Source organism: Paramacrobiotus metropolitanus, unplaced genomic scaffold (genome assembly GCF_019649055.1).
Source record: "Paramacrobiotus metropolitanus isolate TYO unplaced genomic scaffold, Prichtersi_v1.0 Parri_scaffold0000004, whole genome shotgun sequence".
Lineage (NCBI taxonomy): Eukaryota > Metazoa > Tardigrada > Eutardigrada > Parachela > Macrobiotidae > Paramacrobiotus > Paramacrobiotus metropolitanus.
Window position 1 is genome coordinate 820,422 of NW_026570224.1, and position 22,746 is coordinate 843,167.

At 41.7% G+C, this 22,746-nt stretch overlaps 6 protein-coding genes across 6 annotated transcripts; 5 read left to right on the plus strand and 1 right to left on the minus strand.

Annotated features, from left to right (window-relative positions):
• Positions 1 to 895: 895 nt before the first annotated feature.
• On the plus strand, positions 896 to 4,432 carry LOC129601001 (arf-GAP domain and FG repeat-containing protein 1-like). The gene is given in 5 exon segments (XM_055499697.1): positions 896 to 1,534; positions 1,604 to 1,697; positions 2,396 to 2,749; positions 3,354 to 3,623; positions 3,625 to 4,432. Coding segments are annotated over 5 exon segments (1,491 nt in total). The 5' UTR covers positions 896 to 1,370; the 3' UTR covers positions 4,234 to 4,432.
• Positions 4,433 to 5,521: 1,089 nt separating this feature from the next.
• LOC129600915 (adipokinetic hormone/corazonin-related peptide receptor variant I-like) lies at positions 5,522 to 9,178 on the plus strand. The gene is made up of 2 exons (XM_055499591.1): positions 5,522 to 7,280; positions 8,177 to 9,178. Exons 1-2 carry the CDS (start codon positions 6,789 to 6,791, stop codon positions 8,912 to 8,914), a joined length of 1,230 nt encoding a protein of 409 aa, XP_055355566.1. The 5' UTR covers positions 5,522 to 6,788; the 3' UTR covers positions 8,915 to 9,178.
• Positions 9,179 to 9,577: 399 nt separating this feature from the next.
• On the plus strand, positions 9,578 to 12,791 carry LOC129600908 (cytochrome P450 2U1-like). Its single transcript, XM_055499580.1, has 6 exons — positions 9,578 to 9,968; positions 10,137 to 10,367; positions 10,642 to 11,169; positions 11,544 to 11,720; positions 11,788 to 12,048; positions 12,319 to 12,791. Exons 2-6 carry the CDS (start codon positions 10,163 to 10,165, stop codon positions 12,549 to 12,551), a joined length of 1,404 nt encoding a protein of 467 aa, XP_055355555.1. The 5' UTR covers positions 9,578 to 9,968; positions 10,137 to 10,162; the 3' UTR covers positions 12,552 to 12,791.
• A 343-nt stretch (positions 12,792 to 13,134) lies between these two features.
• Positions 13,135 to 15,800, plus strand: LOC129600961 (phosphatidylinositol transfer protein alpha isoform-like). Its single transcript, XM_055499652.1, has 9 exons — positions 13,135 to 13,573; positions 13,646 to 13,676; positions 13,856 to 14,019; positions 14,079 to 14,178; positions 14,279 to 14,356; positions 14,435 to 14,515; positions 14,931 to 15,008; positions 15,082 to 15,177; positions 15,253 to 15,800. The coding sequence occupies exons 1-9, from the start codon at positions 13,557 to 13,559 to the stop codon at positions 15,424 to 15,426; spliced, it is 819 nt and encodes a 272-aa protein (XP_055355627.1). The 5' UTR covers positions 13,135 to 13,556; the 3' UTR covers positions 15,427 to 15,800.
• Positions 15,801 to 16,458: 658 nt separating this feature from the next.
• Positions 16,459 to 19,340, plus strand: LOC129600932 (uncharacterized). Its single transcript, XM_055499615.1, has 9 exons — positions 16,459 to 16,915; positions 17,031 to 17,181; positions 17,554 to 17,640; positions 17,984 to 18,123; positions 18,186 to 18,272; positions 18,331 to 18,394; positions 18,590 to 18,645; positions 18,714 to 18,839; positions 18,899 to 19,340. Exons 1-9 carry the CDS (start codon positions 16,647 to 16,649, stop codon positions 19,014 to 19,016), a joined length of 1,098 nt encoding a protein of 365 aa, XP_055355590.1. The 5' UTR covers positions 16,459 to 16,646; the 3' UTR covers positions 19,017 to 19,340.
• Positions 19,247 to 22,652, minus strand: LOC129600838 (exocyst complex component 5-like). The gene is made up of 4 exons (XM_055499454.1): positions 22,144 to 22,652; positions 21,554 to 21,984; positions 20,636 to 21,207; positions 19,247 to 20,289 (listed from the first exon to the last, which is right to left on the minus strand). Exons 1-4 carry the CDS (start codon positions 22,527 to 22,529, stop codon positions 19,366 to 19,368), a joined length of 2,313 nt encoding a protein of 770 aa, XP_055355429.1. The 5' UTR covers positions 22,530 to 22,652; the 3' UTR covers positions 19,247 to 19,365.
• Positions 22,653 to 22,746: the final 94 nt, after the last annotated feature.

Sequence of the window (22,746 nt, forward strand, 5' to 3'; positions counted from 1 at the left end):
AAAGTAAGTACTGTACTAATACAAATTTATCATACACATGATAACAGATCTAGACTAGAGTGGATCGCCGCCTTGGGTGAGCATAACAATAAGTACGAGTATTTATTATACAATATTAGTACTGTACGATGCCGCATTGCGCAGTATAAGTAGCAGGAATAGTCTTTTTTCGTTTCTTGCAGTATCTCCCTTCCTGCGCTTATTGGCCCCTTAAAGTATTGGAAACTTCAAAGCAGAAGCTCTTTTAAAAATAAACACAATGTAAAATATGTAGATGCGACGCATTACGAAGCTAATTGTGTAAGCTAGTTTTGTAAGATAAATACTATATTATTTAATTTGCTAGTTTTCGCTTACTTCTAATTTGTTGTCAGCTTGGTTTTACTTGAACCACTACGGTACAGATATAGAAGAATGGCATAATTGGTATACTTGTACACATTATGGTGCATTATATATCATACAAATTTACAGTAAGTAAGTAAGTGAGTGATAGTAAGTATAAAGTAAATATATAATACGTAAAAATTTATACAATACAATACAATAAGTACGTAAAAATTCAAAGCCTGAATTGTTGCTAGTGTTGTTAATCTTTTCTCTTTCGAAAAATACTCAAAGTTCAGAAGCTCTGTTAAAATTTATTTTAAATATAAAAATATGCATAAAGCAAAAATATTGTTCCAAATAAAACTTGATAACAGTATTAAAGTAAATAATGCAGAGCATGACTTATGTAGTGATCGGTATCACTGGCAGCTTGTAACCTTTGACCGACCGCAGAGTCTTGGTTAATTTGCACAGTAGTGCACCATTCTGTGCGTGGGCTATACAGTACTCATATGCGCCGTATATTCTATGCTCAGCTAACCGGAAGTGATTCGTATGGCTCGCAGACACACGGACGATGCTGCGGTCGGTCGACGATTGCCATCTGTGTATTTTTAAATGCCGTAGCGTGACACCTTCCCAACAGTGTACGGATACAGCGCATGTTCCAAATTGTTTGACCGTACTTACTGAAACTTGTGCAGTTTCACTTTACCTTGGTGACGGTTTATCACCTTTAATTCATTGATGTAATCTTTATCTGCTGAGATCTATTGTTTTTGAAAGAATTTTTAACACCATAGCGCGTTTTGCACTGACAATTCAGTGTGCCGTACACCCCTTATCAGTAATGCAGAATTGGTCTCGGTTTCAAGAAAGATCGTTCTTCCCATCACACTCCTGAATTTATCTGGATCATCCGTGTGGATTATCAGCCTCCCTCAAAACTGAATGTTGTTTCGTGTAGTTTCAAGCCTTTTTATGATACTGGAATTGTAGTGGCGACCCACAGCGCAGTCAGCCGTGCAGCGACATCGAAAATGACAGCCAAGAACGCCAGCAAAACCGAGCAGTTCTCCAAACTCATCCGCCAGATCAGCCAGCTTCCTCATAACAAGAACTGCTTCGATTGCGGCCAGAAAGGACCCACTTATGTGGATTTGACTATCGGGGCCTTTGTGTGTACAGGATGTTCAGGCATTCTGTAAGGTGTTCCTTCGACTGCATGACGACAATGACGATGCAGGAACCAAAGGAGTCTTCTGTGTTTTAGGCGCGGTCTCAATCCTCCGCATCGAGTGAAGTCCATCAGTATGGGAACCTTCGCGGAGGATGAAGTGAAATTCATGCAGTTTCGTGGAAATGCGGTAAAGCAGCGTTTAAGTGTGGAATGTCTGCGGATATGACTGCGCACAAAGCGGATCGCCCGAGGGCGAAAGTGTTGATGAGTTTATAGTTATTTCGCCACTTCCCTTTTCCCGCGAATGCTGCGTAGAAAGCTTGCAGTTTCCAGAGTACAAATATACATTCTTACCTATTAACAGTGAACAATCGAACACATGGTTTTGTTTAACTGCCAAATACTTGTTCATTGAAAAAATGCGAATATTTTAGACAAGTTATTTTGCGATTAGTGATAGTGAATTTTTGTTTTAAAATTTGTTTTTTGAAAACGTGACAGAATTCTTTTCATGGCAGATTTTTCTGTAAACCATTTTCGGTAACAAAATTTGAACTGTACAAAGCAGTAACGTTTCGGTATTCAGGTTTTCCCTACGCTGCGCTAAAGTTTAGAGTGGGAGCTTTTTGTTAAATTGATTTTGACAGGTCCCTGTAGGAATGGGAAAGCGTGCTGCCTACCACTTTGACGGCGAGTGACAGCGCTAGGCGATAGCTTGATAAAGCCAATGATATCGTCACCGTCGATAAGGTTTATTGGCGCGCTTTTATTAGCTTTTGGCTCAACTTAGTGTTTATTCTATGGGGAGGTCTATTTTCACTAAAGTCTGTGTGCATAATTGCGCCGTGAAAATAGACATTCTTGATTATTTTGTTTTCTTTGTAGTTCTGCAAAAAAGTTTGGCTGTTTAATTACGATCCTCAGACCAATCTGCGTCCACCCGAAGTGCGAGATGATCAAAAGATGAAAGATTTTTTGATAGCCAAATATGAAAAGAAGCGATGGTACAGTGGGCCGAATGAGCTGAATATTGGCGATCAATTGAAGCAGGATGATACAGGCAGCTATAAGAGTTTAACCGAAATGGACACCGGAACCTCTTTATCCCGTCGTGCATCAAGCAATTCACAACGAAGCCTGCGGCATGATTCGCAACTGAGTAACGGCGGTTCGCCCTTATCGACGGGAAATGGCACCAGCAATCAGCCACGAACCCACAGCACAGGAAGCATCAGTTTGGTAAGTTTACTTTTCACAATCAGTTTGTGCCGTTGCTAAACGTTAGTTATTCGGTTCTCTTGAATTTTTTATCAATTTTGGTTTCTACCCTGATTTGAAATTTGCTGTTTCTGCTATTCTTTTATATTATCGAAGTTTCATAATTTTCTGATTACTAATAATTACCAGAATGATGTGCTTTCATGAGTTACTCAGTTAGTGTCTTACATTATCGTAAACTCCGAAAGAGAGATGAAACGGAGATTTTTTCGATTTTTTGGTTTTCTTACCACGCAGGCATTTGCGTTTCACTTGGTCGATCACCGCTTTCATTCATAACAGCTTCAAATGACAGGAGATACGATTGTGCTAAAATAGGTTGTGCATCGATTATCGATAACCGGTTGTCCCGGATTCCCTCATGGGCTCATGGTAGCAGCCTAGCAGTTAGCAGTCATAACTTGCTTGTAGACATGAGTGTTAGGAGCTTATTTAACTAAGGATTAAATGAGAAGTGCTTACTCTAGCATTTCATTACATCTGCTGCAAACGATTAAGTCTTAACTAGCAGGTTTGTCATAGATTTCTTCTGGTGTTGCGCTATGTGGTTGTGTCTTCATTGTAGCCGCGCTCACATACCGCCAATGCCATTACCCACAATTCGGATTTCCCTGCACCGGCTGCTGTTTCTTCCAATACAGATGATCTACTGGGTGTATTTGGCGGGCTGAGTGTGGCATCCACTCCAGCGCCTGTTGCTGTACAGCCACAGATGCCGGTAGCTCCGACGTTCCCAGCCCCACACCGGTGCTGCGTCCAATTCCAACGACTGGGCCAATTTCGGCCGCTCACAGACCATGCAGTCGTTGCAGCCGTCAACGGCAGCCTTCCCTTCACATGACGCTCTGCCGCAGTCGCACTCGGTGCCATTCAATGCTTCCCCTTTTGAACCGGCCAAACCCATGCAGCCTATGTCGGTGATGGCGCCCACACCGAAAGCCGTGTCCCCGGCTAAAAGTGTGCCGAACAATCCCGCACCAGCTAAAACAGCCTCGGACAAATATGCTGCGCTGGCGGAGTTGGACGAAATGTTCCATGGAGGAAGCGCCGGGAGCACTCCACAGAATTCGTTGCCCAAGTCCCAAGGACAAGATGGATTTGGAGCCAGTTGGAGTGGCGCTCCACAGAATCCAGCGAACACGTTTGTTCGGCCGACGCCGTCGTGGCCGGCAGCTCCTGTTTCACAACAGAGTAATCCGTTTGGTTATACAAATGCATTCCAAGCACCGGTGAAAGACGGTTGGGGCGCCGGAGCGGGAGCTTTTGGAGGAGGGAACACGGCGTCAGCGTTTGATAGTAGCAACGTGTGGGGACAGATGCCGGCTTATGGAGGTCAGACGCAGCATGTCGATACAGCGACGAATCCGTTTTTGTTGGGGCCTACGCCGAATGCCGGATTTGGTCAGCCCAAGCAGGGTGTCCATCCGACGAACCCTTTTCTATAATGGATCTTCCCTAGGTTGTAATGTGTGTTTGATGCTGAAAATAACGGCGTAGTGTGTCTGCTTGCCGGTTCTTAAAAGCCCGAGATAATTTGATATTTTTTCTTCAGATTTTGGGGAGTTTTTGGTGGGAAATGTCTGTTTTGTTTAATTTGACATGGTCGGTAGTATTTAGCTAATAAACTAGATGTTCGAAGTGGAACTGAATGATGGTAGCTCTGCTGCTAATAATAAGCACTGAAGAAGTACATTTCGCAAGCACGTCAGCAAATGCTACAAAGTTTAAAAGGTTTGCTGTTAGATAATTAGACAATGATCATTAATTTCATGATTTGGTGAATGATCAGAATGGGTATGCGATCTTTCAGTCGATCGAAAGTTTTCCCTCTTTTCTCACAATAATTTGTTCCTCATAAAGTGTAATTTCTTGATTTTTGCACACCGCATACATTTGGACTATCGGCCGTGAAATGCCAGGACAGGATCAGACGGAAAAGAAATGGCTCTTGATTAGGTGCTTCGAATTCCACTGATTTGGATACCTTCCACTTGATTACAGTACTTGTCATCGTGACCATTTCGACATTTGCAGATACACTGTACTTAATATCAGCCACCTCATACTGGCATCACAGTTTGCATATTTTATCAAATTACCAGATTCTTGTCACCAGTCACTCAAGGGCATTGGTTTGCATTTCTGAAAGTTATTTAACATGCAAGTACGTTGGCTTGGCATTCCTTTCTTCGTGATGATTTAACGTGGATCACAATTTCTGCGCATAGGTCACTCGAAGCTTGTATTCGGTCAATCATTTGCGGGATACAATTGCAAACATGGGATATAAAAACAATTGTCTCCGCTTGTAGAAGAGCGATATTTGTAAATCGATAAGGTCGCAGGAAATTCTGCTAAACTCGCTGTACACACCGATACCAATAAATTCGGGATTAAGCTTTGTGTTTGCAAACATACGTAATTCACAAGAGGGATAAACGCTGGATTGTTGTACGCTCGTGACAGTAATGCTTTTTCAACAGAGCGCTGCATTTATTTCTTGCACTCGTAATACGGTATTTCACATTAACGTATGGCTGTCATTGGCTGACAAGTACAGTCATAATTCAAGTACTTTGTATAAAGGAAGTTGGAAAGTTCCACATTACAGTTAACAATTAAATTTGTTACACGGAAATCACAGTAAACTACAGCTGTTTCGTACTGCATAATGGTTCCAATATTAAGTAATTGCCGCTATACTACTTATGCACGTCTAATTGAATAACGCAGTAAAGGCGTAAAAATTGTGTGCAGTGTTTTATATTTTGTACTTACAAAGGTCAGGTTTTTTGATTTTGGAAAAATCAGGTTGTTGTGACTGGAAGGTTTGTCTGCTAATGTCTGTGCACTTACTGGCGCCATTACGAACATCAGATCGAAGCCTTGTTCTGGCCACACCGCGGTGTGCGCAAACATAATTAAATTGTGGTTGCACTGGATTCTGCTAAAATGGGACGTCTCAGTCTGCGCACGTATTAACAACACCCTTATCAGAATGCAGGGGATTGAAATCTCAGCAACCCTCTAAAGAAGTGAGCTCCGCTAATTGGACCTAATGGGAAATTGTTTATCTCCTTTTTTAGCCAATGGTATATGTTTATCTCTGACTCGTGGTTACGCTATCTATCCACAGCATCGCATTACTCGTTGTTTGTGCCGGTATTCCTCGATCCCGATCCACCCAGCATCTCGTATGTGTGTGAGCCTGTACAAAACAGTTTTCACTAAAGAACTGTTTGTGGAGCGGCGCGTACGCGAAACCTCTTCCTTAATTGTCCCCTATTAGAAGGTTAAGAGGCAGACGCGCGAGGTGCGTAATGCGAAGCTTTACAAGACAACTGGGCGCTCAACGCGCACGGCGCGGATCATCACCATTGTACAGCACAGCCTGGACCAGGATTGCTCATTTAATAGTAATCTCCTGAGATATGGGGCGTCATCGCAGGACAGAGAAGCTTTATATATCTATATAATCACGGGATGAACCGCGGAATCCTGACAGCGGACGGCGTCTATGCTGCGCAGTACTCTACATACAGTGCTCATTTTCGAACATCTTTTAGGCATAATAACTGTGGCAGGTGTGCCAGTACAGTACATTGTTACGTTCAGAACTGCGAAGTCAGTTTTTTCGTGGTAACATGTAAGTGTATGTGAGGATGGCATTAACTGAAATTACGGTCATAGTTTGATATTGGATTGGATGCTGTTTAATCTTCCGATACAGATACATATATACCGAGTGCAAAAATTTCCTTGTCGCTTGATAAGCACGCGACTGCTTGAACTTTCAATTAACCAGCAAAAAGAAAATCCACAAAGCGGACGCGCGCGTAGGTAATCGCTAACCGGAAAAAGCCCAGGCTGAATGTGTAATGGGAAAGGCAGTGACGTCGCATCGTTAGCGTACTGCTGGCTGGATTGTCCCTGTGGGTCGTGCGAGACATTCCCAGTAAATCTCATAATCTAATCGCCCCGAGAAACTGCTTTCCCAATCATGGAGGAATACCCGAGTTATTACTACATGGCCGACAATGCTTCGGAATTATTAGCCGACAGCATCTACAATGAGCTAATGCACACGTACAACAATGGTACATTCTTGACCTTTATTGTACTGCTACTGGGACTGGTCACGAATTTCGGCTTCCTCTGGTTGCTGGTGCGACGACCACTGCACAATAATTCCCGATTACGACCGTTTCTCATCAACCTAGCAGTGGCCGATCTGACAGTGTGCTTCTTTACCATTTCCTTGGAATTAGGGTGGCGGTTAACCATTCGCTGGACGGCCGGCGACCTCGGCTGCCGATTTTTCAGCACGACAAAGACCATTGGATTGTATTCGGAGGCGTTTGTCGTCCTGGCCATGTCACTGGATCGGTGCTACGTTGTGATGTTTCCATTGAGGCGCACGGCGCCGGCAAAACGGCGAAGAATTTTGCTATCGGTATCGTGGGCAGCAGCGGTCATATTCAGTTTACCACAGGTAAATCAATAAGCTCTGCTAATACTTACTTACTCTTGAAATACCAACTTCAAACTTCTTTTAAAACTCCAGTATCTTCATCTCCGTAACCACTGCAAGGTGCATAATACTACTGTATACGATCTCGAATTTGCGATACTGCAAGATAGACGTGCCACGTGCGGTTTCAAGATAAACATATGCGCGTGAGCCAGATATTTGCCACTCATAGGAATTACTAACGTAATTAATCAGGTGAATATGGTAATCATTTTTCGGCATTTGCGTTATTTAATCAAGTAATTGGAGTTACTAATGAAATATTTTCCGAAACTTCATCTGCAAGTATAAAAACAGGCTAAAGTAGTTTGTAAAAGTGCCCATCATTTGTTCTATTTAAGGCTGGTTGCGAAGCTAATGGCAAGAATATGGAAATTTCAAACTATTTAGTATCGTTACTTTCGTCACTCAAGCCGCTCATGGTGTTTGATTTGTAGTAATTAGTGATTACAGTTTTAAAGTGAACGTGGCTTGGTATGTCGGACCTGATATCACCAATTCGATTCTGAGGAGTGGTAGTTCAGCAGTCAAAGTTTACAAATGCGTAAAAAAAACCATAACTGCTGTTTGCCACTCTATAGCAATAATCCACCAAAACTGTATAAAATTATCAGCAATTTTAACTTAGAGTTCCTCGAGGTTATGAGTAAATAATGAAGTGTATTTTATCGTAAGAATAAAGTAGTTTAAAAATGAAGTAGTTTTAAAACATTGTCGGTAAGTGTCGCTTATAACCGGAAAATATTGGCAATCTTCAGGATATTTTATAAGTAACCTTTTCCGTCCATTAGTAAAATTTGCTAACTTCGGGTACTTATGTTGTATCATGCTTTGAAAGCTTTTCTTGTTTGATCCAGGGATTTATTTTCCATCTGGAATACCATCCGGACGTCCCGGAGTTTGCCCAGTGTGTGACCTTAAATACGTTTCCCGATGAGCGCTACGACAAAGCCTATGTCATTATCGCCATGTTGCTGATGTATGTCATACCGCTAATTATCATCCTCATTGTCAGTATTCTCCTCTTGTGGACTATCCGCAAGCCAGCAGCCGCTCATAGCAGTATAACCAACGAGAACTCCATTTCCGGTATATGTTCGGACACGTACAGTACCAACGAGTCAATTGTTGATCAGGCGCCTTCACCAAAGTTTATTGCCGGTCCACCGCGTGCATCCCGGAAGACTGGTCTATCACCGGTTCCGTCGCCTAATAGTGTGGATAGTAGTTCCCTGAAACCACTACGGACCCGGCTGAATACCGGTCTGCAGTTGTGCCACTCTGACACGGTGGTGCGACGCCGAGCACGTTCGCGCACTCTTAAGCTGTCCATTTTAATTGTCGTGGCATTCATTCTCTGCTATACACCCTACACGGCCATGATCACGACGGCCTTCGTCAGTGATAGTCGCATGGAGGATACGTTGCAGGGTGGTGTGGACTCGCAGATAATGGAGGCCTTATTAATGCTCTCCTTGAGTTTCAGCACCATTATGAACCCGCTCGTGTATGGCTGCTATATGCTCCATACTCGTCGCTGTCACTTAAAACCGTGGTGGAAAAAATGCTTGCAACGGCGCGCGCATGTGGTGTAATCACTTAACTGAGTTGCTCGTGCGACCTTTTGTTGTAGCTGTGTCGATTTTTTTGTGGCGACATCGTCTTACCTTTGATAAAACGTCAGAGTTGTTTGATATATTTCCAAAAACACCGACTTAATAGTGTTTTTCTGAGTGGCTAGAAATTATTATCATTACTATATTATTACATCAAAATGATACCTACTACAGTTATTTTTTCATGCATACGTGGATACAATAATCTGGTGATCTTGGCATTGAACTTCTTATGCACTGAATTAAAACTTATATGCCAACGTCCAACAGCAGTATGCCCTATGTAGAAATCGCTAATCGGATAAAAAACGTGATAGGACCTATATCTTTGTTAATTTTAAATTTAACTTTACACCATATCACCCGTGGTAATCGCTCTATTTGTACGACTGATAAATTGTGATAACTGTAAATAACATACAGAGTACCTAGACAGCTATCATCGGTATTTATCATTAATGACGCAACTTAGACTCTAAGAGGCGAGTAGATCGTAATTATAATTAAAAACTTAAAACTAATACATTCCCTCCGAAAGGTCTTGTGCGTTCACAACGTTAACAAACGTTGTATGTTTGGAATGCTTAAAAGAAACCTTAATCTTATCACTATTCCTGGATAGGGATCGGCCATTATCGTCCTTATCGCCCCGACAAGCAGAGAATTTATTATCTACCCAAAACTGTGTTATCGGGAGCATACGGATTATTTCTGCTATTCATTGCCTAGAATTTCATATCAAAACATGTTGTAACCTCAATCAATTTTTTTCGTAATAGCAGAACAAATACCTCTGCAAGTAAACCTCCAATAATATTACAGCCAAATTCGATTGTACATATTGTTGTTTAGCATATAAGTGTTATGTTGCGTTTTGACTAAAGGGCGCAAAAATGTATTTAGATTACATCATTACGTATTCAACGTGGTTTCTATCGATAGCTTATACCGTCATCACAAGTGTGTGGACATTTTTTTATGATGCATTCCTAACAAAAGAAGCCTAAGGTCAAACTGCCGCCTGGACCAAAACGTAAGCAATTTACGCATATTGCCTTTGATGTCATAAGGTTGCGAAAACCGCAAAAACTGGACAAAAAAATGAGCTTTCTATTTTTCGATGTTTCTATAAAACGGCTTAATCGCTCTTAATGTTGGCTCATAATGTACTAAAAAATCTTGAAAGTTTAACATTTTGCAGCTGAGATTATATTGGGTAACCTTCGAATGATGATCAAAGAAAAGGGCATCGGTCGTCTGAAGCTAATGGACGAGATTGGCAAAAAATATGGAGGAATATTTACGATCTATCTTGGCAGTACACCGAAAGTCGTTGTTACCGACTATGAGCTGATGAAACGTGTGTTGAATGAGGATATTTTTACTGGAAGGCCAAAGCGATTTTTTGCTGATTTATTCTTCCGGCGACTAGGTTGGAATTGCGAGATTAAAAACTTTTATTGGAATTTTCTGTATTTAATTTTTTTAAAAAACAAATGGATGATTTAACTGCGTGTATTTCGATTTCACATTTTCTTTCAAACGGTGTAGAAAGGTGATGATTTTGCTTCCGAATATTCCATGCCATGTTACACGAGATTTTACTGCATATGAGTACACAATCCTATCAACAACTCACTTAGTTGTCAGTTAATATACGAGTATAAACAAGTGCAATACATGTTAACGCTTTCCGCTTTATACAGGGCTACTATACAGCGACGGCCCACTGTGGAGAGAACACCGTCCATTCGCTATGAAAACATTACGCGATTTCGGACTAGGAAAGCCCTGGTTGGCCGGGACCATCGTGGAGGAAGCCAAAGATTTGATTCGGGATCTGGAAGCTACCAAACAACGACCAACCGATCCAGCTGGTGTCATTACGCACAGTTCAGCGAACATTCTGTGCGCCATCAGCTACGGTACTCGCTTCGACCACAATAACCGCCACTTCCAGAGACTGGCGCTGTTGACCTCGCGTATTATCAAAATGGCCGGCAGAAACCAAGTGCTTAACTTCTTTCCTTGGCTTCGACACATTCCATTCCTTCCTTTCAAAAAGAGCTACGAAGACTACACTACCAACTACGCGAAGCTCGATGCTTTTTCGGAAAGTCTGATTGAAGAGCATAAGAATAATTTTCAAGAAGGAGAAGCACGCGACTATATCGACGCATTCTTAAATGAGCAGCAGAAACAAATGAAAGCGTCCGGACAAACCACGTTTACTAGTAAGAAAAAAGTTTGACAGACTAGCTGATAAAAATTAGTAATTATCAAAACATTTTATGTGCGTAATTCAATGTCACTTCTGTCAGTAATCGATACATGAAGTAATCAATTCAAAATATGGCAATTACCAACAACAGAACTTGCGGCAAGTGGCAGTAAAATTGCCCACTATTTGATATCAGTTAAATTCTTACGCTAGTACGAGTACAGAATATGTTGTATTGTTGAATTAAATATGTATTATTTAACACTTTCAGAAAAGTGTTTCATTTAATTTAGAGCTACTGTAGCACCTAACGGTAAGCCTTTTTTTAACAAATTAAGTGGCTAACTTATACCCCTGATACTAACGCAATGCTTGCTTGAATTTTAGGAGAGCAATTGAAAATGTCTATTTTGACACTGTTTGGCGCCGGTGTGGAAACAACAGCGACGACAATCGTCTGGTCGATCGTGTTCCTAGTTGAAAATCCCGACGCGCACCGCCGTCTTGTCCAGCAAGTAGATGCAAATATTCCCGACGGAGGATTCCCAAATTACGAGAATAAACGTGCGTGCATTTGATACATACATTTCATTGAAGAATATATGGTAGTAACGCTAAATGTTTGTCGTAGATTTGATGCCGTATCTGGAAGCCTTCATTATGGAAGTTTTACGCCTCTCCGATCCCATACCGATTCCTGCTCGCCGAACCCTGGAAACAACAGAATTAGGCGGATACGAGATACCGGCGGAAACCGTTATCTATCCCAATCTCTACTCCGCCCACATGGATCCAAAGTTTTTTCCCAACCCCGAAAAATTCGACCCCGATCGATTTCTGGACGCTAACGGCAATATAAAAAAACTGGAAGGTTACATGCCGTTTTCCGTGGGTAAGATATTGTAGTATAACTGCACTATAATATCCTCTGTACTTCATAGTACTGCACAGTGCACATTATATTTCTAACTGGTAAAAGCTAATTATATATACAAATTTTTAAACTGACGCACTGGTTATAATTAAAATATTAATAGTTGGTACATGTAGACAGTTTGCCTAACTATACTTTTAGAAAGGTATCCGTATGTAATTCCCATTATAAATTTGGTATTACATTTACATAGCCCATTTGAGAGCTTCCTTAATTTATCATTTACAGGGAAGCGATACTGCTATGGAGAAGCGTTGGCCAAGATGGAGCTGTTCATCTTCGTGGCTAGTTTAGTCAAATATTTCAACTTCATTATTCCGGGAGGAGAAACCGTCACGTCCACAGATTCTATGTTGGCTCTGGTGAATGCACCCATACCCTTCCGTGTTGTTTTTCAGCCGCGCTCGGGAGGACGACGTTTCAGTATCCTCAGCACTGGTCATCGTCAGTGGGATCACTAGTCACTACTACCTCGTATAATTCACTTTGTCGTTCATTATGTATTCACGGTTTTGCTCATCATCAGCTGTATCTGTAATCTGTATGTACTGGGGCTTTTAAAAAAACATCACAAAAGTAGTAATGCTATGTTTTTTACATGCTTTCATATCGCTTCAAACTCACATATCACGGTCTCTAAGATAATGTAACTTTGTTCTTTCTCATCCAGCTACTTCTTGAGCAAAATTGTGTTAACGTTGCGATGATAATATTTGATCTTCCTTGTCGAAATTAGCCACTGTCCAGATAACAACAAGTGAGCCAGTTTCATTATAAATACATTGAATGTTTTATTAAAAATCTTTTTCTTCCACAGAATCAGAGACTTTTTTATAATTTGTTAGAGTTTGCGCGTTGCAAGCAGAAACTATACGTACTGTAATGCAATATCTCTGCAAGGCGGCTTCCAGCATGTCACAGCTACTTCCTTTCACGAAGAAGACGACTTCTACCGCAGAGCAGTGCCTACTGCCTGTAATAATAAAATATTATCTGATTTACTGTGTATTTTTGCCATTGGACCGACTTTGTGAAAACCCTTTATTGTCATTGCGCCTGCTTGCAAAATAATTCCACCGTTGAACCGACTTTGTTGGGTGCTACTTTTCTAGCTTTTATAATCACTTGCATTACTTAGTACTGTATAGCACAAACTGCCAACTGAGACTCAGGGACTCCATCTTCCTGCGTATTACTGGGCGAAGAGGTCAATTTTCATGTAGGTGATTATCGAGCGGTTTGCGCAAACGGGACCGGAACTGGCAGACCCGTTACATTCCAGTCTTTATTTGTTGTTTATATAGACTACCAGCAGTAGCGTGAACCACATTAGTCTGACTTCTGCGCTTCCTGCGGCTGCGGCGGGGTGGATTGATTAGTGGTTAATTCCAGATAATTTTATCGTTTCGTTTGTATTTTGGATTTCTTTTTTTATTTTTGACTGTGGGCTGTGGAGTTCCAGCAAAATGATAATCAAAGAATAGTAAGTCTCGTCTTTTTTTCCGGCGAGCTTACGGTTTATGCTTTGCTGCTGACTAACGTTTTTCATTCGTAGTCGTATCATTTTGCCTATGACGGTGGAAGAGGTAAGGCTGGTTTCCTGTACTCGACGTAGTCAATTACATCGTACACAACAGGAAAACGAGTACATATTTCCCGAATTTAACATTTTACTTGGAATTATCCTTATTATCGAGAAGATTAATTTTGTCATTGTCGACTGGAAGAGAAATTTTTTGATGATTAATTTCATTTTTTAATTTAGTATCAGGTTGCCCAACTTTATTCGGTAGCTGAGGCCTCCAAAAATGAAACTGGCGGTGGGGAAGGGATCGAAATTCTCAAAAACGAGCCGTACGACAATTTTCAGCTCTTGGAGGGACAGCCGACGCACGGTCAATATACTCACAAAGTTTATTACCTTCAGAGGTACGGATCACGATTCCGTAAATCTCAAATCATTCTTTTATGATTTCCAAACGCTATAGCAAAGTGCCGGCATGGGTTCGTGCGTTAGCGCCGAAGGGATCGTTGGAGTTTCACGAAAAAGCCTGGAATGCGTATCCTTACTGTCGCACGGAATTTTCCGTATGTGGCGTTTTTTATTAGTGCCAGTAATCATCATACGTTCTTAATGGCAGTAACGATTGATTTCTTACCACTTGTTTTACTAGACACTAATTTTTAGAACCCAGAGTATATGAAAGAAAACTTCTATTTGACGCTGGAGTCTCTTCACGTGGCTGATCGAGGCGATTCGGACAATGTATGAAAATCATGCTTTTACTTGGTTTGAAGTTGTCGATGCTTTACTAGTTGTTATTCTTTGGCACTGCTTATGAAGGTCCACAAATTATCCCCTGAAAAATTGAAAAAACGGGAGGTGATTATTATTGATATCGCGAACGACCCGGTGGATGCAAAGGTACGTGTTTTCGGATTTTCCGAGATCGTTTTCTCCGGTAGCTGAGGTTACGTAATCACAGTTGCCATCAGACTACTCAGTGGTGACGAAGTGACTAATGCAGTTTGTTGTTGTTTTTTGGTTGTGGACTTCTGTCCGGTTTTTAATCTGAGGTTAAAGATTTTTTGAAGAAGTGTATGAACTTTGAAGACTTGTTGTATGTTTTATGAATTTGTGAAAATCATGGGAGAATAGCCACTACAGCGCAATAACGAATTTCGCTCTGACGGGTGATCAGTGAAAAAAATTGTCGGTTTTTTTGAGCCGTTTGTTTCAAAAGATCTTTAAAAGGATTTCGAATGCATAATCAAGTACTAAATGAAATACTGTCGAAATCATGAAAAACATAACATTAGGTGAATTGGAATCCTTTCAGGAATATAAACCGGAATTCGACCCACGAAAGTTCCATTCCGAAAAGGCTGACCGTGGACCTCTTGGCGGTAACTGGAGGGTGGGGTTCTTATTTTTCGATGAGTAACAATTTCAAACGGGTGTGTTAACCTGACCATGTTGTCATCTTTCAGCAACACGTTAAGCCGGTGATGTGCTGCTATAAGCTGGTGACGATTGAATTTAAATGGTTCGGTCTGCAGAATAAAGTGGAATCCTGGGCGCACAAGGTTGGCGTAAAAATAGCAATCAATTAGCCATTTATGCGGTGGAATATTTTTTGGGATTTGATTGCTTCGTTTTAGGCTGAGCGAAAACTGTTTCTCAACTTCCATCGCCAGGTGTTTTGTTGGATGGATCAGTGGTATGGACTGACGATGGACGACATCCGGCGCATTGAGGACGAAACCAAAGCAGATCTTGACCGACAGCGCCATGAGGGTGAAGTGCGAACTCAGTATGCAGCCGGGGATGAGTGAAGGGTGGGAAAACTGGGATATATGTACGTCGGTTTTGTTTCTTGTGTATCGGATTTTGTCGGTGAGCATTTGGCAGTCAGTCCTTTGCGTTCCTGGGCGCATGATGAAAGTGTTTAATATATGATGATCGGCAGTGCATTGGCGTAAAGATAATATGTTAATGCGGTGCTGTTTTCATGTTGTCGGTTGTTTATTTTGACTCCCAAAAGTCGTTCTGAGTTTAATCGTTTTTTGGTTTGTTTTATTGCTTTACCGTGTTCTGAATGTTTTCGTAATATGACGAAGCTTTCTTGTCAAGTGGGCGCTCGAAATGTACGATGTATGTGGCGTTTTGAATGGTGATATCGCGGCATATTAAACTCACTATGCTCATACCCAGATTCCATTAAATCATTATAATTATCATGGCTTTTTCTACCAGGCGATGTTGCCTCGTAAACCAACCAAAATCTTTTAAAAAAGGTCATTCCCAAAAATTTAAAATTTTACTAAAGTAATTACTGTAAAAAGGAAAAGGAGTATGCACTACTGCCATCAAACCGAAGTTCTGCATGAAAACTAGCTGAGCAGCTAAAGCTACACAACCACTGTCCGGCGTCCACTATCCAGGGCAACGATCCCGGCGCGTTCTTTGCACTGGATAGTGGTGATGTGATTGAGACACCGAGACAGTGAGCCGAGCTGGCCACCATTGGTGGCTGGTCAGTAAGCGACCAAAATACCTATCCTGCTCATTTAACAGAACCCGCCAGGCCGGTGAGTGACCCAACTACAACACTTATTAGTTTATAAACATTTCAGCCTTTACCCTTTAGGTTGCGGGCGCAATAGGCGGAAGTCAGAGCCAACTCAGCCAAGTAGGCAAGTAAAGAAGGCAATTAGTACTGTACAGTATGTACTTTCCATACACTGGGTTACTGCAGTATTGCGTTGGACGAAGCGCAAACGCTACGGGCGCCAGTTACTAACTACGTATACCAGAGCGGCTCATACCGTACTTCGGAAACACGCAGGCAACGACCTTCACGACGATTAATAAGTACGAGTAATTTCAAATTCTCTTGTTGTGTTTGTGTTTCAACGGTACAGTATTTTACAGTTGATTAATTTTATGAACAATGTTACGTTCAGTCAGAAGAATGTGTGATTTCTAAATGGGCACGCGGGCATTACTAGAAAGTGTCAAGTGAACTTGCGCTTCACGGCTCGCACTTAAAATTATGGATACTTTAACTTGTCCTATCAAGAAACGAAGGTTTGCTACGAAACGTGTTATTCCCGGAACCTTATCTACGTGCAAGATAGCCACTGGTTCCCCGGGTTCCAGTCCAAGTTGTTCAACTGTAACCGGTGCGCGAGTCGCAGAAAGTGTAGGTACACCGAAATCGGACGAAGGGTCAGATAGTCCTGCCAGGAAACATGTTGAGGCAAACCGTTTCTCACCAGATGACGATCTTCGTTTGCTGCCACAAGAGCTGTTTGTTGAAAGGTACGCTGTTTGGGGATCCTATACATGAGCAGTGAGTCATTGACTGATAAATGGGACAAGAGAGCTAACGTTTGCGACTAATCCGGGAAGAAGCATGACTGTTGCGATTTTTCAGGGATATTTCGCAAGGTAAAGAACGCTTTCAGATTGCTGCCATTAACTGTGTGGATACGGAATCCCTGTCTCCATTCACTTATATCACGGTGCGCCATATGGCCGCACAGCTGCGAGATGTGGTAAAAGCCTCGACGGAAAAGTTTAAGACGGTGAGAGCATGCATTACCAGCGCACTTTGGTTATTCTTATACGCTCTGCGAAATCAGAAGAGGTACTGTAGTCACTGTCGACGGTGTTTTGATGCAGTTCTGCAGCCGTAGAAATGAAAACTATCGGATCTACAATTTTGAGTTACTAAGCTTTGAATATATAATAATTTTGTTTGTGGATTGTATTTTACGAAATAAACACTCAGCATATGGCTTAGGATATTCCGTTGTTACGGTTGTTTAGTTACTTACTCAACCGTGGATTTGGACTTGTTGAGAAAAATATCATTAAACTTGCGTTTTTAAAAATACCAAATCTTATTTGGTTTATGATGTATTAATGGAAGTTGCGATCATTCGAGCATTTTTTAGTGCTGCAGCAAAGATACCTGTTGGAACAAATGTCACTACGATACATGCCCTTGTCGCTTATATTCCGGAGAAGGCATCACTTACCAGGTATACTTCAAAGGAAAAAATGTCTATTGGTTTGTTCACATATTCGCATGAAAAAACTAACTTGAGCGATGAAAAATTTAGCTTAATTTAAAATCATATCCTGGAAAAGCAACTGCGTGATTTTGAAGAAGTATAGCTCGAAAAATTCATAAACAGTTTGTTTTTACGAAGGCAGAACATCGGGTGATGAGCCATCTTGACCGTGAACGTTTCTTACTGTTACAAATCAATAATACACCAAAGAACTGACGAAAGCGCGGGGCTGGTTAATGTATATCTGGCTAAAGTTTCTGAATTCTTCGGTGTCGTTTAGTATGGCTACAACGAAGAATTTATATCGTAGAATGACCTTCTTGTATATAATAAAATGGAGGCATACGACAATTCGACCATGATTATTCGTGAATGTGGATCCGCCTGCTGCTGTCAAAAGAAAAAATCGGTATTTCGGTGCGGCAATCGGGTTTTTGCTAAAAAATCAAAGTATGCATTCCACGAGAGCATGCTAGCTGCCTTATTAAATAGTCAAAGTTTCTTGTTGGCAGGGTTCAAGTCGAAATTTTTAAAACTGCCGATCGTGGATGGGGAGTGCGAACGAGAGAGGCACTGAGAGAAGGCCAATACATTGGCGAGTAAGCAGTCTGCTTGGAGTTTGTGTCTGCGTTTTGCAAACTGAATCTTGGGATGCAGGTATACCGGCATCATCGGTGAAGAAACCAAGCAAAGCGGTGATTACATCCTTAGTTTGGGACAGGCAAGTGTACTCGTATTTGTACTGGCAGGATAAGTTGATTGTGGTATCCATTCTTTTTAGCTGTACACGTTTGTGACTTTTGCTGAAGTATTGTACATTCGGTAACGGATGTTAATGTGATTATTACTGATTAAACCACATTTTATAGTTTGGCAGTTACTAGTACTACTGTACCTTTCAGACTCTGTTTTGCAGACCATTGATGGTGTTGATATGAGTGTTAATGCTGAAAGCAAGGGCAATTTTACCCGGTTGGTTCAAAAATATTTGCCTCTTACAATTAATTAAGTTTATTGTGATTTGATTTTTTTATTTTTAGCTTCATAAACCATTCGTGTTTTCCGAATCTGTTTATGGCCAAAATTGTTGGTGATTGCTGGACTCCTGGCCTGCCGCATTTGTGTCTTTTCACAGTCTGCGATGTGGCTGCCAATGAGGAATTGTTGTAAGTTTCCGCTGAATTTTCCGATAAGGGATTCATTTTACATTCTTGAATTTTGACAGACTCGATTACGGGCCGGATTACTGGGCGGCCAAGGGTGAGGAGGGCATTGCGTGTCGATGCGGAGAAAAAGACTGCAAATATGGTGGGTCTTTGGATCAAAAGGAAAATTCCGATTAATTCTTCGCAAGCGTTTATGCTGATCTCAAAAGGTTTACTTGTTTGTTGAATTCTGTCGAAATCTCATTTGTTGGTGATTTAAGTCTGAGGTGGCAGATTTACTGATTTCTGTTAAGATGTGATTTTACGTTTATACTGGTGGTTGTTAACCAGTTATTTTTGATTTTGTATTTTTTATAGAATCATTTCGCCTGGAAAGGTGAATTAATAATTGTTAAGAGTCTGAAATTGTTAAATATTGAGGCGATATTGTAAGTTTTTCATTTTTTCTTATATAAATCCAACCCAGTTTCCATATGCCGGGAATAACAATAAAACGGTGGACCGAGCAACGATGCGCACGCGAATATTACAAATAGGAACGCACGTAATCTCCAATTACCCTGGCATCGGAACGCAATTTTAAAAACGCCGCAATTGGTTCTTTCTGCTCCAACACGCTATAAACACTATCACATAGGCTAGGCAAGTTAACCGGTGGGGCCACCAACAGGTTGCACAAGGACAGCAACTGGTCAAACATTTTGGTTACCGCATCCACCTTCATCGAGCGAACACACTCCCGATATTCACTCACATCACAAATCAAAATCATCACCCCGTCGGTGGTGTAGGGCAGTTCCTGCAGTCGGTCTAGAATCTCCCGATGAAACCGAAACCCCATTTCCATAAATACACACTCCCGGTTCAGTCCATCCACGGATTCCTCCACTAAGCGGACAATTTTTAAAAAATATTGTGCCACTTTCCGCGCCGTGCTCGTGGCCGAAAACGTTTGCTTGGTTTCAGCGTACTCGGTTTTTCTCTGCTGTGATAAAAGAACGTGGATCCAGTTCATCGCCGCGTTTAAGCAGTGCTCTAAACCTGCACTGGACTTGCGCTCCAGGCGTTCTTTGGCTTCCCGTGTCAATTCTCGCAGTTTCTGGTACTGTGTGGGATACCTGGGAAGATTACGTAGCGAGTCATTCAGCTGCTGGACAGTCAGGTTGTGCATTACCGTGCACAAGTGAACTAATTTCAGGAACATTAAGTTTGGTTCACTCTTAGGATCCAACGGCGGCAGCATATTCGTTCCAATCTCCAATCCGTAGTCCATATGAATCAGTACAATATGGGTGATGATCGCCTGTCCCAGCTGCAACAGGCAGTGTCCCAACTGCTCTTCTGGAGCTAGTGCGTGAGCCCGAGTGGCGCTCTGACGCAGTTCATGGAGAATATTGAGCGCCAAGGATTCGTTTATCGTTTGTGTATCCAAATAATCTGTAGGTCGTTCCTAAAAAGCCAACGAAATTTCAGCCCAAATTCTAAATTACTACCCTATAACTTACAAAACTCTTCGTTTACATGCAATTTCCGCTACCCAAACTTGACTTGAATAAAACAGCAAGATTATAATCCTTGCCATATTTACACATACGTTAACAAGTTTACAGTCTATCCACACAGCAAATTGTACTTGTGGGCTTTTAGTTCGTCGAACATGTCACAATTTACACCGATTAATATAAGTACTTGTAGTTATTTCATCACCCAAGGCTATAGAAAAAGAAATGTCACGAAAGGTTGAGTGTTTATTTAAACTGTAATTTTCGGAACTGACGCTGGAAGATTATGCTCACCTTGAGATGATCGCAGATTATCGCCGGAATAGTTTTTGCTGACATTATAGTAATACCGACATTAAAGAAATCTTTTTTGTCAGGTAGAATCTGAATGGGCCCCGGCTTAGGCAAATGCCAATCCGTCAACAGGTGATCATAATACTGCTGCACCATTCCCGTACAGCGGTTTTTCAGAAACGCCACCTCGGTCTGCATGTAAGTGTTTAGGTAAGCATCAAACAACGTCTTCATAATCTTTTCCATCCGGAACAACCGGAAACGAGCCATGGACTGTTCAAGCGCTTTTGTCTTTTTGTGCAGCTCATACAGATCGCGCAAGTAACCTTCCTGACCTTCCGCCAGATTTTTCGTATCCAATTTCGCTTTCACCACGGTGCGCACTTTGTCTTCAATAATGTACGAGATAAACTTCTCCATGATGGTGTCCGGTGCTGGAAATATTTCATGGACAATTTTCGAAGTATCTTCGCAGATCTGCACAACATTCCGAAAGATGTCCGTAATGGAGGCATTGTTCAACGCTTCTGCCGAACGCTGTACGAAGCTGGCAATGCACTGTTGATATCCGGCTAAACAAGAAATAAACAGCTACAATTAGGGTGGTCTTCACAGGTTTTATTCTGATTAGAAAGTTTTTAGGAAACCGAGTAAGAAACCATTTGAAGACCACCAATATTGTACCAACTGCAATACTTGCAGAGTTTTTGGAACTGCATCCGTATCAACAAACGTTGGAAACCATTCAAAAATTTACTGAATAACATAAACACAACATGTGGCAACCATGTAGATATAGGTGCTCCAGAGTATTTCCATAAAATTTATCGCAACCTCATAGCGAATGTTCTTTTTCGAATAGTAATAACGGCCAACGTTTTCGAAAACCAATAAAACAAGTAAAGATTTGAAACTTACCCTGAAAATTCTGCAAAATATTTGCGGTTTGTTGCATGGTGTAGATGTCCATTGGTCGCTGGCGATGAGCGGTAGTGAACAGCATAACCAGTTCATTCTGAAACTGCGCATACCAGTCGAAAATCCGATCTCTGGCCTTATTGTAGATTTTATCTTCCGCTGTTCCCATATCTTTCGCAATCCGGTACAACCGCAAAATGGTATCTTCCGCCTGCTTAAAATCCTCCACTGTCCTACGCTCCCTGCTCAACTCCGGAAATGTAAATTCTGCCAGGTTGTCCTGATTCAGTTCCATGAAGTAAGTCAATAATTTTCTGGCGTCTTTCAATCGTTCACGCGGCTCACTGACGGACTTAATATTATCGCAGAGATAATACACTTTTCGGGCTAAATCTGTCAGTTCGCTTTCCAATTTGTCGACTTTTTCCAGGCTGCAAAATGCATTTGGATCAAACTAATATCCAGAATCAGAGAAAACACGAGTAAGAGTAAAAATAAAAAAAGATTTCCAAAAATCTCTATGGTCAACAATCAAAAATTTTTGTCGAATCCCTGACCGCATCATAAAGAAAATTTAAGGACTGACTTACCTTTCTTCCACTCGTTCAGTGCGTTTCTGTAGCTGTTCTGTCGCCTGCATTTCCTTCCGTTCCACATCAGCCTCGCACTGGTGATACTTAAGAGCAGAATGATTATTCATCTGCACCAGCGCATCGAACAGATCATCCAGGCTCTGCAGTAAGCGCACAGGATCGAACTGCGACACTTTCTTACTAGGCGAGTCTCCTAGAGGAGTGGTCGGAGTGCTGGAAGGACGCTTCATGTCGGTTAGGTTCATCAGCTGACCCGTGTTGCTCCCGGGGAAAACTCCCATGTTCCGCTGAATGTACGATTCCAGATACTCGTCCGCATTGAAATCAGGATCCTGGACTTCATGACGCAGCTCTTCCACATCCACCAGCGCAGATGACAGCATTCTGGGCTTCCAGTTGCCTTGTCAATTTTAAAAAAAATTTCAGTTAGGTCTGCTTGCTGTTTGCCCCATTTTGACTATGACCGTTTGTCGCTGGAATCTGTCGCGTTTCCCAGAGAGCTGTGCTCTGCGATGACGTTTGTGAATCTGCAGCATATCAGGTGGGAGCCTCTGCAATAGCCATTAGAGCACACAGCCGCCCTCGTATGCTATCTAACCG

Excerpts from the sequence above, each read along its gene's own strand:
- LOC129600915 (XM_055499591.1), top strand. The coding sequence starts at position 6,789 with ATGGAGGAATACCCGAGTTATTACTACATGGCCGACAATGCTTCGGAA. Across the intron at positions 7,281-8,176 it reads TCATATTCAGTTTACCACAG|GGATTTATTTTCCATCTGGA; the intron begins GTAAATCAATAA and ends TGTTTGATCCAG.
- LOC129600961 (XM_055499652.1), top strand. Across the intron at positions 14,020-14,078 it reads AAAGTTTATTACCTTCAGAG|CAAAGTGCCGGCATGGGTTC; the intron begins GTACGGATCACG and ends CAAACGCTATAG. Across the intron at positions 14,179-14,278 it reads ACTGTCGCACGGAATTTTCC|AACCCAGAGTATATGAAAGA; the intron begins GTATGTGGCGTT and ends ACTAATTTTTAG.
- LOC129600908 (XM_055499580.1), top strand. The coding sequence starts at position 10,163 with ATGATGATCAAAGAAAAGGGCATCGGTCGTCTGAAGCTAATGGACGAG. Across the intron at positions 11,721-11,787 it reads CCCAAATTACGAGAATAAAC|ATTTGATGCCGTATCTGGAA; the intron begins GTGCGTGCATTT and ends TGTTTGTCGTAG. Across the intron at positions 12,049-12,318 it reads TTACATGCCGTTTTCCGTGG|GGAAGCGATACTGCTATGGA; the intron begins GTAAGATATTGT and ends TATCATTTACAG.
- LOC129600932 (XM_055499615.1), top strand. The coding sequence starts at position 16,647 with ATGGATACTTTAACTTGTCCTATCAAGAAACGAAGGTTTGCTACGAAA. Across the intron at positions 16,916-17,030 it reads CAAGAGCTGTTTGTTGAAAG|GGATATTTCGCAAGGTAAAG; the intron begins GTACGCTGTTTG and ends GCGATTTTTCAG. Across the intron at positions 18,840-18,898 it reads GCTGCCAATGAGGAATTGTT|ACTCGATTACGGGCCGGATT; the intron begins GTAAGTTTCCGC and ends GAATTTTGACAG.
- LOC129600838 (XM_055499454.1), bottom strand. The coding sequence starts at position 22,529 with ATGCTGTCATCTGCGCTGGTGGATGTGGAAGAGCTGCGTCATGAAGTC. Across the intron at positions 21,985-22,143 it reads ACTGAACGAGTGGAAGAAAG|CCTGGAAAAAGTCGACAAAT; the intron begins GTAAGTCAGTCC and ends TGCATTTTGCAG. Across the intron at positions 21,208-21,553 it reads TATTTTGCAGAATTTTCAGG|CCGGATATCAACAGTGCATT; the intron begins GTAAGTTTCAAA and ends TTTCTTGTTTAG.